This window comes from Pelodiscus sinensis, chromosome 21, assembly GCF_049634645.1.
Source record: "Pelodiscus sinensis isolate JC-2024 chromosome 21, ASM4963464v1, whole genome shotgun sequence".
NCBI lineage: Eukaryota > Metazoa > Chordata > Testudines > Trionychidae > Pelodiscus > Pelodiscus sinensis.
Window position 1 is genome coordinate 10,818,779 of NC_134731.1, and position 14,113 is coordinate 10,832,891.

Sequence of the window (14,113 nt, forward strand, 5' to 3'; positions counted from 1 at the left end):
TCAATCCCACCTGGCTTTTCACAATTTGTGGTGGTTTTTCGTTGTCGTCTTCTCTCTGCTTGAGCAATAGCAGTTCACAAAAACAGTTTAGCTTTAGCTGATAGGCTGGTGAGGCTTCAAGGCCTGCGATGTAAACAGTGCCGGGGACGGTTTGTGATTAATTTGCTACTATAAATTGTTTTACACAGACCACGGGAATGTTTCGGTTGGGCTCTGGCTTCATAAGAGTTTTTTATTTTATTTTTTTACATAAAATCTGAAATGTATTCCCATGGGAGCAAAGTGCTTTGCAAACAGGTAGGTCAGAAGAAAGGGGCCATGCAGGGCTCAGTGGTGTTGTGTATGTATAACATCTTTAGGGATGTTTTCTTGCCATGCTCTATTGAACACAGTGCATGTGATTTTCTGGAGACCGCATGGGTGAGGGAGTCCTCAGGTAGTATAGGTGGATAGGGGTGTTGTGTGGGGGCTAGCAGGGGGGTCTGGAGAGGTGGATACTGTGACCTTGAGTGAATCACTTCCTGTGGAGGAATTGCTTCCCTTTTCTATGCCTCCGTTTCCCCTTCTGTAAAATGGGGCTGATGAGACTAGATTTCCTTTTTGTAACTGGCTTTGAGACTCATGGCTGGAAAAGTACTGGGGTAAAACTTTTAAAAGTGCCCATGTGACCATGGCGCTTTTCTAACTCCCTTTAGAAAGCGGGATTTAGGTGCTCAAGTCAACTGGGTGCTTTCAAAAATTGTACCTAGAATCCCACTGAGGCTTTTGAAAAAAGTACCCTCTGTGCCATAGCTTGGTGGCTCCAACTCAGGTCGGGACCCCATTGCATTGGGCACTGTATGCCCTGAAGAGCATGTAAACTAAATAGAGAGCAACTAAAGAGTGGGAAGAAAAACAGACGCCCAAAGAGGTGCAATAACTTGCTCTGCGGCACCTAGTAGATTAGCAGAGTGACAGAATCCAGATCTTTCGGCTGCCAGCCTAGTGCTGTACCCACTGGGCCATGCTGTCTCTCTCCCAGGCAAATAAAGGGCTTGTGCTCATATTACATTAAGTCCATGGTCAGATGCTCTTTTGACTGCTAATGCTGCCGGAGTATCCTGGTGACTGTGCTGATCTGTGTGGGTAGCACTTGGACAAACAGCGTTCTTAGAAGGAGTTTTCAGCTTGGAATGATGCTAGACCGTCCCCACCCTCCAGATTCTGATCGGCCTTCTCCTAAAATAAAGCGGCTGTGCAGTGAAGCACAGAAACTCCCGGGCTCTCCAGTTGGAAATAGAGCCCCAGTTCTAATTTAAAATATTTGCTGACTCCTGCAGTCCACAGCTAAGCCTATTTTTTGCTTCCTGACACCGCTCCAGCCATCGAGAGCTTTCAAGCTACACGGTGTTAGAATTGCTGCCCCCCTCCTTTGAACGCCTGTATTTAAAACAAGAATAATGTCTGGCTGTCAGATCCTTTAGCTCTGGAAGAGATTACAGTAATAACAATGCACTGTTTATGGCGTTGGGCAACAGCTAAAACTTCTGCGAACATGGATAACAGCGAGCCAGTAACGCTGCGGAGAGTGAGGGGGTTGTTCGATGCCGGGCTAGCAGACCCTGAGGTAGGTGGGGAATTTTCAGGTACGATGCGCGCTTCGGGAGGGGTAAGTCGACAGCAAACTTGTAGAAGCCGGCTCTTGTGATTTCCTTCTTCTCGTGGCTCAAACCAGCTACCGTGTAAGTTTAAAGCTGCATTGCATTGGCATTTGGCTACTTTTGGTTCTTTTATCACTTTATGGCAAATGGCTGAGGAGATTTTTTTTTTTTTTTTTAATGGGGAGGAGCTAGCTTTAGCTAAGTGTATGAGAATGGGATTTATGTAGGGTGGCCCTGGAGGTCCTAAATATGGTGGGGGTGAAATCCAGAAATGAAAGATTGAGGCTGAAGGGCAGAGGTGGGGCAGGGTGAGGGGCAGACTTGTTAAGCTGTGCACTCTTCTCCAAAGGGTGGAGGATCCATACTTTATAATGAGACTGGACAAAGTGCTAGGAAAATACAGGGCATAACCCTGTCTGGACTGGAGTTGGCATGTAGGGTTGCCAGATGGTCTCAGGAAAAAAATACCCAACAACAAAAACGCCAGGAAAAAGTGAGAGCAAAAAAGAAACAAGGACCCCAAGAGTTGTTAAGCAAAAAAAAAAAAAAAAACCACAACACCCTGGCCCCTTTAAAAACTGCGTGGTAAGGCTTTTTGGTCCTAACAGGCTGCTGGCGGCTGCCCACCATCTTGCCTCCTTGCGCCAGGCTGGACAGCTCCCTGGTAAGCACTAGGATTGCCAGTCTGCCTCCGTATTGAGCTGAACAGCCCGGGATTTTTGCCTCTTGGCGGGAAAAAAAATCAGAAAGTACCAGACATTTTAGGTGTCTGGTATTTTCTGATTTTTTTTTTTACCGGACAGAAGGTGAAAACAACGGACTGTCCTGTTCAATACTGGACACCTGGCCACCCAACGAATGGAATGGACGCGTTCTCAGCTGGAGTCAGGAGTCCCAGCAGAGTATGTCTAGGTGTTGGGAGGGGTGTGTGATCGCTCCACCCTTCCCACGGTGATAAATGGGGGTGCACCTCAGTGAGAGGGAATAAGTCTCTGCCAGCTTGAATTTCCATGGTTTGTCTTTGTTTATTTAAAGGACCATTAGTGGCTTGTTTGTTTTTAAATGGTCCCTGCCTTTGGCTGGTTTTCTTTGATGTAGGAAAAATCCCCCAGGATGCTGAACTATTTGGCTTGCTCACTGCACTTTGTCACAGACTTAAGAGTAATTGAAGAAGATGGTTGCTGTGTTATCTCGCCAGACATGTCTGAACTGGCCCAGCTCTGCCCTAGCAGGGGTTCTAGTCAATCAACCCTGGAAGTCTGTTTTTAGTGTTCATAGCTGGCAGTCTGTCATAGGCAGGGAGTCGTAAGCTCAGCACTAGAGAGCTCATTAAATCAATGGTCTGCAAATATCAAGCCCCTACTTTCCCCTGTCTGTGACCCCCCCCCCCCCTTCCCTCAAATGAGGCAGGGCTGCACCTTGGCTGGGGTGGGGTATATATGACAGGCACAAAGGTGGCCAACACTCAGTGCAGGGGGAGGAGCGGAGCCACCGCTAGACCTCTGGGGGGACCAGCCCCACTGAGCTGTGCTGAGGCTGGAGAAGAGGCTGTGGGTGGAGCAAAGCTGGTTGCCCTCCCCCCACCCATGAGGCCTGGCCTGGCTTTGCAGTGCCCCCAAGACTGTTCCTCTGCACCCCCTCTCTGGGGCATTGAATGCACTCAACAGCTGCGCCTTAAACCAGCAAACTTCTCCTGCTGCAGGGCTGCTAGAGGGGGTCAGCGGTGTGAAGGGCTGCTCTGCCGGCAGGTGTGGTTTATGACATGTCTGCTTTGGGGATGTGGAGCAATACCACAGTGGTGTGTGTCTGCTTATGAACACGTGTGAGGCGCGCATTCCAGTCTTTCTGACCAGCGCAGAGGGCATGGGATTATAGGGGAGCTGCATGTTTCCTTTGAAAATCTTCAACCGTCATCCTACCTGAATGGCCGAGGCAAAGCAGGGGGTGGGGTGGGGTGGGGAGGTGCCTCGTTCCAGTGGTTCATGTTTGGATTAATCCATGCACGTTGTTTCAGGTTCTTCTGGTTTCTTGCCATTCTCTGTGAGGCCTCCCTGGGGGGCCTGGCCTGAGGGACATTTTTGGTGTCTAAACAGGCGGAGCTGTTAATTTTATCCTGTGGCTGCACGTGGCGCCCTGTGGGAAGAACAAGTGCACCAAACAGTTTGCCTCCATCTCCCTCTGCAGTGTTCCCTTCCCTGGCATGTTGGGCAGGCTGCAGGGAGCGGCATGTATCAGATTGATTGGGACCTAGATTGTCACTGAGAGCCCAGACAAGAAGACTGGAGATCTTTCTGCAGTGTAGTTTTAGCTTGGGAATGGGAGAGCCCTATCTGGCGCTTGGTCTCCCCAGAAAGACCTTTCAGTTGAAGGGTTTACTTGTGTTTAATCTCTGGCTTCGAGGCCATCCTGCCCATCGGGGAGACCTGCATGGGACTTGCTTGAGAGCCACCAACTCTGTAGCCTCAGAGTGGAGTGAGGAACATGCGGGAGCCACTGCCCCCTCTCCAGGACTTCAGTGCACCCTTCGTCTGCAGGTCAGGAGTGGAGACAGAACTCGGGCCTTCGGCAGACACATCCTCACTAGGTCACCCACGGCCCTTGTAAGAACTTTGCAGCGGGCGAGATGAAGTGGCTCGTCTTTCAAACCCTAGAAGTTGGCAGTCAGGGTTAAATTCCATCCAGCACCAAGCGCCTGCACATGGCCCAAGTACCACTGTGTCGTGAGAATCACAGGTCCGATGATGCATACCCAAAGGGGGCAGGACAGAAGGCACTGAAGGCATTGGGCAAAGTTTTAATCCTAAACGAGGTTCCTTCATAAGCACCATGCCTGGCTAATGTATCCAGCCAGCAAGTTAGACCGACCTCTGTGTCTCTTCCAAAAGCTTGTGAATAGTGGTCAGCGTCCAAGGACCTAGCTTTATCTCTCTACCCAGCAATCCCAAAGCTTTTACACACAGAGGGCTGGTGATTGGTCCCATCTGCATCCTGCGGGATGGCAGGGCACCCCCATGATTAGAGACTTGCCTGCTCTTGATTTGTGACTGTGTAAGGAATCTGGAGATGTCTTAGCAAGAGGCCATATAAATATAATATAGTAACAACTGCTAGCTTCCCACAGGGTCCTGCTCTGTGACTCCTCCCATGTACAATAGAAAGTCATGTCCACTCCTGCCCCTTTTCCCCTTCATCCTACTGCAATGCTACTTCATCCCCATCATCTGAGACTCACGACAGTGCAATGCTGCAGGCATCCCAGATCCTACACTCCTAGGCCATGTATAGAGTTGTCTCTTCTTGTAGTTCAGTCTAGGCAAGGGCTTTTCTGTGCACCAAGACTGTCTGTACTGAGAGATTACCAGATGCTAGGATGGACCACAAGGGATGGACCACTTGATAACTGTCCCATTCTCTTCATTCCCTCTGAAGCATTTGGCATTGGCCATTATTGAAGGACAAGATAGTGAGCTAGGTGGACAATTTATCTAACCTAGGGTATGTCTACACTACCCTGCTAGTTCGAACTAGCGGGGTAATGTAGGCATACCGCACTTGCAAATGAAGCCCGGGATTTGAATTTCCTGGGCTTCATTTGCATAAGCGGGGAGCCGCCATTTTTAAAACCCCGCTGGTTCGAACCACGTGCAGCGCGGCTACACAGGGCACGAACTAGGTAGTTCGAACTAGGCTTCCTAGTTCGAACTACCATTACTCCTCGTGAAATGTGGCACCTTATGGACTGTCAGATTTATTGGAGCGTAAGCTTTTGTGGGCAAAGACCCACTTCGTCAGATGCATGCATGCATGCAATAAATCTGTTAGTCTATAAGGGTATGTCTAGACTGCATCCCTCTGTCGGCAGAGGGATGCAGATTGGACAGGTTGACATTGCAAATGAGGCAGGGATTTAAATATCCCATGCCTAATTTGCATAAAAATGGCTGTCGTGTTTTGCCGACTCAGCACTTTGTCCGCAAAAAGCGGCAGTCTAGAGGGGGATCTGTCGAGAAAGAAAGCCTTTTTCGACAGATCCCTAATGCCTCATGCAGAGGAGGTTTACAGGATCTGTTGAGAAAGGCTTTTTTTCTCGACAGATCCCCCCTCTAGACTGCCACTTTTTGCGGCCAAAGTGCTGAGTCCGCAAAACGTGACTGCCATCTTTATGCAAATTAGGCGCAGGATATTTAAATCCCTGCCTCATTTGCAATGTCGACCTGCCTAATGTGCATCCCTCTGTCAGCAGAGGGATGCAGTCTAGACATACCCTAAGGTGCCACGGGACGTCTCCTTGTACTTGCGGATTCAGACTAACAGCTACCCCTCTGATTTTTTGTTGTTGTTTTTGTTTTTGTTTTGTTTGAGACACGAGGCATGTGCGAATGTTCACCACCAGTAGAAACACACCTAGCAATGGGCGCTCTGCTAATCAGCTGGGTGGCACTGGAATTTCTCCTGAGTGGCTGCCCAAGTGCCCAGCTTACAGGGAACACTAGTTGCCTTCCCCCACAATTGCTGTGGCAGCAGGAACCAGACTGACCCAGGAGCCTGCTCTGCTCAGCCCTGCCCTGCCCTGCCCCACTGCCCATCTGCCAGCCCCACCGAGCTCTGCTTCAGCAGTGACGGGCTTGGGGTAGCGGGCTGGGGCTGGAGCGCTCGGCTTATCGCGGCTGCGGTGAAACAGAGGGCAGCAGGCGGGGAGGTGGTAGTGGGGCAGAGTGGAACTGGCTGCCAGGCCGCTGCAGCTCTTGTTGCCACGGTGATCCTCCCAGCTGCCAGGGGGTTAACGTGGGGGACCATCCTGTCCATAGGACGGTTGAGACTGCCACTTTGGGAGGGGCCCTCCATAGCATGGAGGCTTGGGGTAGCTGCCCTGAACCATCCTGTGGACAGGGAGGTTACTGTCAGCCTGTCTTGGGCTTGAACCTGTGGCTCCAGGGAACCTCGCTGCTTCAGAATGGCCATTTCAGTCATTTCTCCCCCTGATAGTCAGCATTTCCCAGCGGCCACATGCTTGTTGCACCACCCATACCCCACTCTGCCGATAAAATCCCCAGCCTGTGTCGTCAGTGCCCCCCCTTCTCAACAGGAAAAAGAAGAAAACAGTTAAAATCTATTGAAGCAGAGAATTAGCATTTCAGTGCAGTACATGTAGGGCCATTCTTGAAGGATCTTGTTTTGCTCATATCCAGGTAGAGACCCAAACTGTGGTACACTCATTCTTCGCCAACTGCCAGAGGGCTGGGGAGTGGCTCTAGAGGAGGCTGCTTGCCTGCCGAATGGCATTAGGAAAGCAAACGTGTCTGGCAGCTGCTGTTTTCCTTAAGCGACAGTCCCCCAGAGCCTGCAGCTTAATTTGAATGTCTCTGCTAGGGCTATAGCTGTGTGGCAAAACAGATGGGTGAATTTTGGGGCAATGCTTTCCAGGGGGCTCTCCGTTCACACCAGTGAGCACCCTGTGAGCTGAAAGAACTCGGCTCCTTTCCGGATTGGACTGTGATGTGTTTGAGTTGAGGATCTTACCATGCACATGGCTAACCGATAAGCCTGGACTAATCGGTTAGCCCTCACGGTTACACACCTTCCCCTTCTACCTCTGTATTGGCTCTTCCCGCCCTCATGTGTAAATGTGTAATCGCTGAGCGTTTCAGCTGTTACATTTATTTTTGTAAACATGTATTTTAACAAAATTGTTCTCCTTGGCCTCTGAGGATAGGACAATGGGCTTAAACTGCAGCAAGGGCGGTTTAAGTTGGACATTAGGAAAAACTTCCCAAGTGTCAGGGTGGTTAAACACTGGAATAAATTGCCAAGGGGGGTTGTGGAATCCCCATCACTAGAGATTTTTTCAGAGCAGGTTTGACAGACACCTGTCAGGGATGATCTAGACAGTGCTTGGTCCTGCCATGAGGGCAGGGGACTGGACTTGATGATCTCTCGAGGTCCCTTCCAGTTCTAGTATTCTGTGATTCTGTCTGTAGTCTGGGTTCACTTTCACTTTTAAAGGAGCAGGGCCCCAAACCGTACCTAAACAAGCCAGGCGGCGTTCAATCCATTGCTGCGCAATCTCTCACGTAATTGCGGGGAATCCGGAGTCACTCCACTGGCATTCCATCAGGATTGGCAAGATTGGGATTGGAGCCATGGGTGTCCCAGTGTTGTGTGCTCTTGAGCCAGTTGCTGTCATGCCGAATCTGCTCTGCTCAGCTCAACAACTGAGCGTGAGCAACAGTGAGAACAACTGAACCTGTTTCTAAAAGTGCCAACATGAACTAGTGACCCGCATGATTATCGCATTGGCCAGGGGGCTAACAGAGCTAAATCGTATCAGGCCAGTCTTGCAGGGATCAGGTTGACCAGTTTTATATTAAGCTACCACATATGTGTAGCGCATGAGTGGCTGGTTAAAGAAAGCCTCTTATTTTGCATCTGAAGCTTAGTTTGCTTTGTCGCGTGTCCTGGGGACTGGCAGCAGGCTCTGGAAGCCTGTCTGAGCTTTCCCTACTCAAGGTCATTGGGATTGTTTAAATATAATCTCCTTTTCTGTACTTATTCTTCCCTACCATTTGCCTCTCTAAAATTAAACTCCTTGGGGGCAGGAGAAGGGCAGCATCGAACGTCACTTACGGGATTGGCGTGGGATCTGCTTTCTCTCCCAAGTCCGTGGGGTTACAGCACACGTCTTCAGGTAGAAGCCCCGCTTGCTGTGCTGGCTGCCAGATGCACCCTTGCAGCAGCTCTGAAGACTTTCTCGCTACTTCCGCCTCCGCTGTGCCTCCTAGTGCCAGAGCCTCGTGGTGGAAGAGGAAGAGGCTGTCGAGCGGGGTGAGGAACCTAAGGCCCCAGAGCAGGAATGGCCCGAGGCTGGCTGCAGCAGCTGGCGCCCACATGAAGGTGCGATTGGCACCCCCGCCTGCACGGCCGTCAATGGCTGTGATGTAATCACAGGGCACCCCATGATGTCATCAGTGAGCGTCCGGGCCAGCAGCACCCTAGGCAACTGCCTAGTTTTCCTAGGCTCATGGGCCGCGCCTGCCCCAGGGTTGGATCTGGCCCCCAAGGTTTGGGGCTCCTCCCCCCAGCATTAGGGAACCCGCGCTGGTGCTCCAGCCTCACTCCTCTCCCTTCCACAGCTCCCACCGGAAGGCTGGAGCACCAGTGCCAGCTCCTCACTGGGGAGAGAGGACCCCAGAGTTTCACAGGCCAGAGTCAGGCAAGCTGGATCCAATCCATGGGCTCTGCCTGGTGCGGGGATGGGAAGATGCAGCTCTGTGCATTGCTGCTTCCCCTCCCCCCGGCTGGTGTAGTAAATCGCTGCCTGCAGGCTTTTCCCCCACAAAGTATACTAGCCTGAGCCCCATTAGTCTCTGGTGTGCAAGGGGAATGTGAGGGAGGGTCTTTCAGCTTCTCAGTTGGGGGCTACGTCAGTGAGATTGCTCTAAAGTCTCCAGGAGCACGCCAGGTAAACTACAGGACAGAGGCGGAGCCTGCTGCAGCCAGTGAGAGTGTCAGTTCGGCCTGCCCCATGATCACGAGAGTTGCTTTAAAATCTCCTGATTATTATTTGTTTTAAATCTGGACCATTTGACGGTTTTGCTACCAGTCTTAAAAAGTCTGGGCCTTTATGGATGCATCTCGGTCACGTTTTCTGTTCCTCCCTGCCCCCCGGAGCCGTATGAGCCAGAAACCAAAACCCGTCGCCCCAAAACCAGGGCTCTAAGCACAAAAACAGCACCAGTTACCATGCAGATAAAATGTCACCCTGGAATTTGGCCAGCGCTTTCAAGGGGAGCAAGCTCAGCACTTACATCTGCAGGCGCCAACCGGGCTTGGAGACGGTCGCCGGTGGGAACAAGTGAAGGGCAGCGCGGGGTGATGAGTGCCACTGCTCAGTAGCCTGCCCGCTCAGCAAATGGTGGCCAGCACCAGCCCTCCTTGGGAGCCCACACTGGCTGTCCCGGGCGGGAGTCTTGTGCAGACGAGCTGTCCCCTGAGTGCCCTGGCGCTCGGTGCTCTGTAAAGTCGGGAATCTGGCCTGGATGCCTTTCCCGATGCTGCTTGCGGTCGAGATTAGGGTGTAGGCCTTGTGTCTGCTAGAGGGTTGAACTGCTTTTGCTATACCAAGCCATGCAATCCATGAGTGCAGGTGCAGCTATATTGATATGAAGGTGCTTCTAACTGGTGTAACTTATCCAGCAGGTGAAGGGGAAAATTTAATATAGGATGCCTTCAGGTGGGTATAATTGTATCCAAGCTAGGGTTAGGCCCAGTGACTAGAGCATTGGACTGGGACTCAGCAGATCTGGCTCTGCTCCCAGCCTGCTGGATGGCCTTGGGCAAGTAACTTGCACGTGTTCTGTGCCTTAGTTTCCCCATGTGTAAAACGTGGCTCCTTTGGTAAAGGGCTTGGAGAGCTACTGAAGAAAAGCGCTAGATATTAATTGACTGGCTCCATTTTAAGTTTATTTTTTTTACTTCTCTGGTTATGCCAGTACAAAATCTGTGCTGACTAGGCTTACCTCTGCTAAGCAGTTTGTACGCTCCCACCTCCCAGAAGCCACTGGAGCACTAATAAATATCCCAGGCCCACTCCCATGGGGTGCAAATGGAGGGCTGGCAGCGTTGTCTGGCCCAGCTTTGATCCTGCTCAAGAGGGAGAAGAGCAAGCATGGAGTTGTGGGGGGCTAGTAATTTCTGAGAGCAAACGTAGTGCATGAGCATTCTGGGAGCGAGCAAAGAAGCAGGTAGCAATTGCCTCAGGAGCTAGCCTAGACTAGCAGGGACTAGCTGACCAAACAGGGGTCTCCCACCTCTGACATCTGTGACGATTGCTTTATTTTTGTGGTTCATTTTGCTGCCTCTTAACTTGCCAGCTGAAGTGTAGGGAATAAACTCCACATATCTGGCCTTTCCCTTGGCTCCCAAGCCACGTACTCTTACATAGCTGCAGGTGTCGCAGCTGACTTGAGCCGGTGCTGAGTGCTGGTCTGGAAACTGAGTCCTCTGTGGATCCTTCCGAGTGTTCTCCTGCGGGTCTTTGGATGCTGCTGAAACCCATAGGGTTGGTTGCCAGATGGTTTCAACAAAAATACCGGACACACTTGACATGACATCGCAATCTACATTACATCTTATTTAGAAAATACCGGACATTTGTATTTTCTCACTTATATTGTCTCAATTTGTTTCCTGAACAGAAAGCTCAAATATTGGACTGTCTGGTTCAAAACCTGGCAACCCTACAAACCCACAGCAGGGAAAGCGGGGACTGTGGGCAGGCAGCATGTGTAAACGTCTGGTCTCGTGATGGACAAATACTGAGAGTGGCTGAATTTTGTGTATCAAACGTGGATGCCTCTGAAATGTGGCAGCAAATGTGACCTCTGGCTCAGCAAATAGCCTGCAGTGACTCCGGTCTGCTGCGTCCTCGGAGAGGAGCATAAGGCCGTGCCCTACTAGGGATGGAAAAATGCTGTTTAATCACTTAGCCAGTTAAACGTTATAGTTAACGTCTTAAATGGGGCGGGCTGTTCCGGCCAGGCCAGGCCACCAGCTAACTAGTAAGCATCACCCAATAACAAGTTAACCACTGACATCCCAACTCCCTAGCCCAGGGGTGGGCAAAGGGGACTTTGTGGGTCGTATCTGGCCCGCCAAGCTGGTGGAGCCAGCCCATGGCCGCTCTGCCAGTTCCCTGCCCCCAGGACAATCCAGACCTTAGGACAGGGGAGCGTGTGAGGTCTCCTCTCTCCTGCCAAGAGCGCATGGCGGCTAGAGAGAAACATTGGCTGTTTGAAAACAGCTGGCAATTCTCTTTAGGTGCCGAGGTGTTTGTGTGAGGGGGAGACTTCACACACTTCCCCACGCCCAGGTCAATCAAGGTCTGTTGTGGGGAGCATGAGAAGTCTCCTGACTCTGACCCTTCTGCCCACGGCCCTGCCCCTTCTGGGGCAGCCTGGGGTTATTTCAGAAATGTATGAAGTGGCCCCCTTTAAAAATTATTGCCCACCCCTGCCCTAGCCAGTAAATCCCCCATCCAGTCGCATATGAGAGCTGTGCGTGGGCTGAGAAGTTCCAAGTGACTTGTGCCGTCTTGCTGCCATCCCAGTGTTTCTAGGCTAGTGCAGTGCCTATTCATAGGGCCGGGTGGCCAAAGCACGTAGCACCAAGCAGCTTCCATTTGGCACTGAGGGCCAAGCCTTCAGTCAAGGTCGGCAGCCAATGGGCTGATCACATCTGATCCTCTGGTCCTTATTAGGCAACTGGCAGCCCCGTCCCACAAGCCTGGAGTGGAAGTTGAGGGAACAGACTCCCCCAAGCAGCATGCTGTCCCTTGCAGGATCCGGGTCCGAAATAGCAGCGGTTGCTTCAGTTACTAACCCTTCACTGAAAGGACTCTCCTCTTGGCTAAGGCTGCCAGCCCCCCGCCTCTCCTGCAAGTGTGTATAATGATCATAGAGGACTGAGACAGCTAGAGGATAGCCGCAGCAGTCATGGAGAGGCGCTTCTCACCTGGCCCCAAGCCACTGTGGTGAGAGAGAGCTGGTAAGTCCTCCCTTCCCAGGGCAGCCTGCCTACCGAACCCCTCCTCCCCAGCCCCACCCCAGAGCAATGATTTAAATGAAGAAAAAGCAACAATTATTTGAGATAAGGACCCGAGCAATGCTGGGTAAATCTTCTAACTATAAATTGTCAACTGGAATATAAATATTGTACTTACATTTCAGTGTCTAGTACACAAGCTGTACAAACAAGTCATTGTATGACATTTTAGTCTCCGCCACCAGACAATGTGGGAAGAGCAAAAACGCAGCACATGACCAGCTTGTCAGCGCGCCACACACAGGATGGGAGAACTTGTGACCGGCCGTGCCTGCTTGAGGCCTCGCTGCCTCTGTCAGGCTGTGTCTAAACTACATCCCTTTTCTCGAAAAGGGGATGTAAATTAGACACTTTGAAATTGCAAACGAAGCCGGGATTTAAATTTCCCTTGCTTCATTTGCATAATGGCGGCCATGGTTTTTTTTCAAAATGGGGCTTTTCGATAGAAAAACGTCAATTTAGACAGGGATCTTTCTAAAATAAACCCTTTTTCGTAAGATCCTGTAAACGTCATTTTTTTTTTTTTTTTTTTACAGTCCACTGTCCTGATGCCCATGAAGTATCACGGCTCTTTCTAGCTGTTGATTTGCAGAGTGGTTGATTAAGGTAGGGGGTTGACATGGAGATTAACTAAGGTATTTTCAAGCAGGGCTGCGCATTCTCCTAGGCATATGCCAAGGTCTACTAGAGGTACATCAACTCATCTAGATATTTGCCTTGTTTTACAATAGCCACACGAAAAGCACTAGAAGTCAGTACAGACTAAAATGTCATACAATGACTTGTTTGTACAGCTCTGTGTACTAGACACTGAAATGTAAGTACAATATTTATATTCCAGTTGACTTAATTTAGAGTTAGAAGAGTTTACCCAGCATTGTTCGGCTCCTTATCTCAAATAAATAATTTTTGTTTTTTCTTCATTTAAACCATTGCTCTGGGGTGGGGCTGGGGCGGAGGGGTTCGGTAGGCAGGCTGCCCTGGGAAGAGAGGACTAACCAGCGCGCTCTCACCGCAGTGGCTTGGGGCCAGGTGAGAAGCGCCTCTCCATGGCTGCTGCTGCTGTCCTCTAGCCGTCTGTCCCCCTATGATCATTATACAGTATAACTGCCCCTGCTTTCCATCCCATGTCCCTTGTGGCCCCCATGTGGTCATTATATGGTACAGCCCTCCCTTTCCATTTTTTTGAGCAACAATCCCATTCCAGGCACATCCCATTTTCCTGGCACAGCCAAACCTTGACCTTGCTTTTAAGTTGTGATAAGAGAGAGCTGCATACCGAAGTTGGTGGTCCTAGCTCTTTCTGTTTAGGAGGAGTTCTTGAATGAACAGACAGACAAACTCTCAAATATACATAAGAACATAAGAATGGCCGTACTGGGTCAGACCAAAGGTCCATCTAGCCCAGTAGCCTGTCTGCCAACAGTGGCCAGCACCAGGTGCCCCAGAGGGGATGGACGGAAGACAATGATCAAGCGATTTGTCTCCTGCCATCCTTCTCCAGCCTCTGCCAGAGGCCAGGGACACCATTTCTATCCCCTGGCTAATAGCCTTTTATGGACCTAACCTCCATGAAATTATCTACCTTCTCTTTAAACTCTGTTATAGTCCTAGCCTTCACAGCCTCCTCTGGCAAGAAGTTCCACAGCTTGACTACACATATACAGTAGGTTATATGGTAAAAGTGAGAGAGTCAGACATTTTTCAGGGGCTGTGTGCTGTGACACTTGTGCATTTTTATGTCTGATTTTTGTAAGCAAGGAGTTTAAGTGAAATGAAACTTGGGGGTGTGCAAGACCGTCAGATTCCTGAAAGGGGGTACCATCATCTGGAAAGGTTGAGTGCCCCTATGTGATTATTCCCCTTTATTTGGT

The 14,113-nt window shown here is 50.5% G+C and overlaps 1 protein-coding gene across 1 annotated transcript in view; it reads left to right on the top strand.

The window, feature by feature from the left end:
* The window catches only part of LOC142819259 (kinase suppressor of Ras 1-like), a 98,330-nt gene extending 85,485 nt beyond the window's left edge, over window positions 1-12,845 (top strand). Inside the window, exon 3 of the mRNA XM_075904846.1 lies at window positions 12,776-12,845. Within this exon, the coding sequence (XP_075760961.1) occupies window positions 12,776-12,817 (42 nt within the window). The 3' untranslated portion in view covers window positions 12,818-12,845. The remainder of the gene's footprint in view (window positions 1-12,775) is intronic.
* Window positions 12,846-14,113: the final 1,268 nt, after the last annotated feature.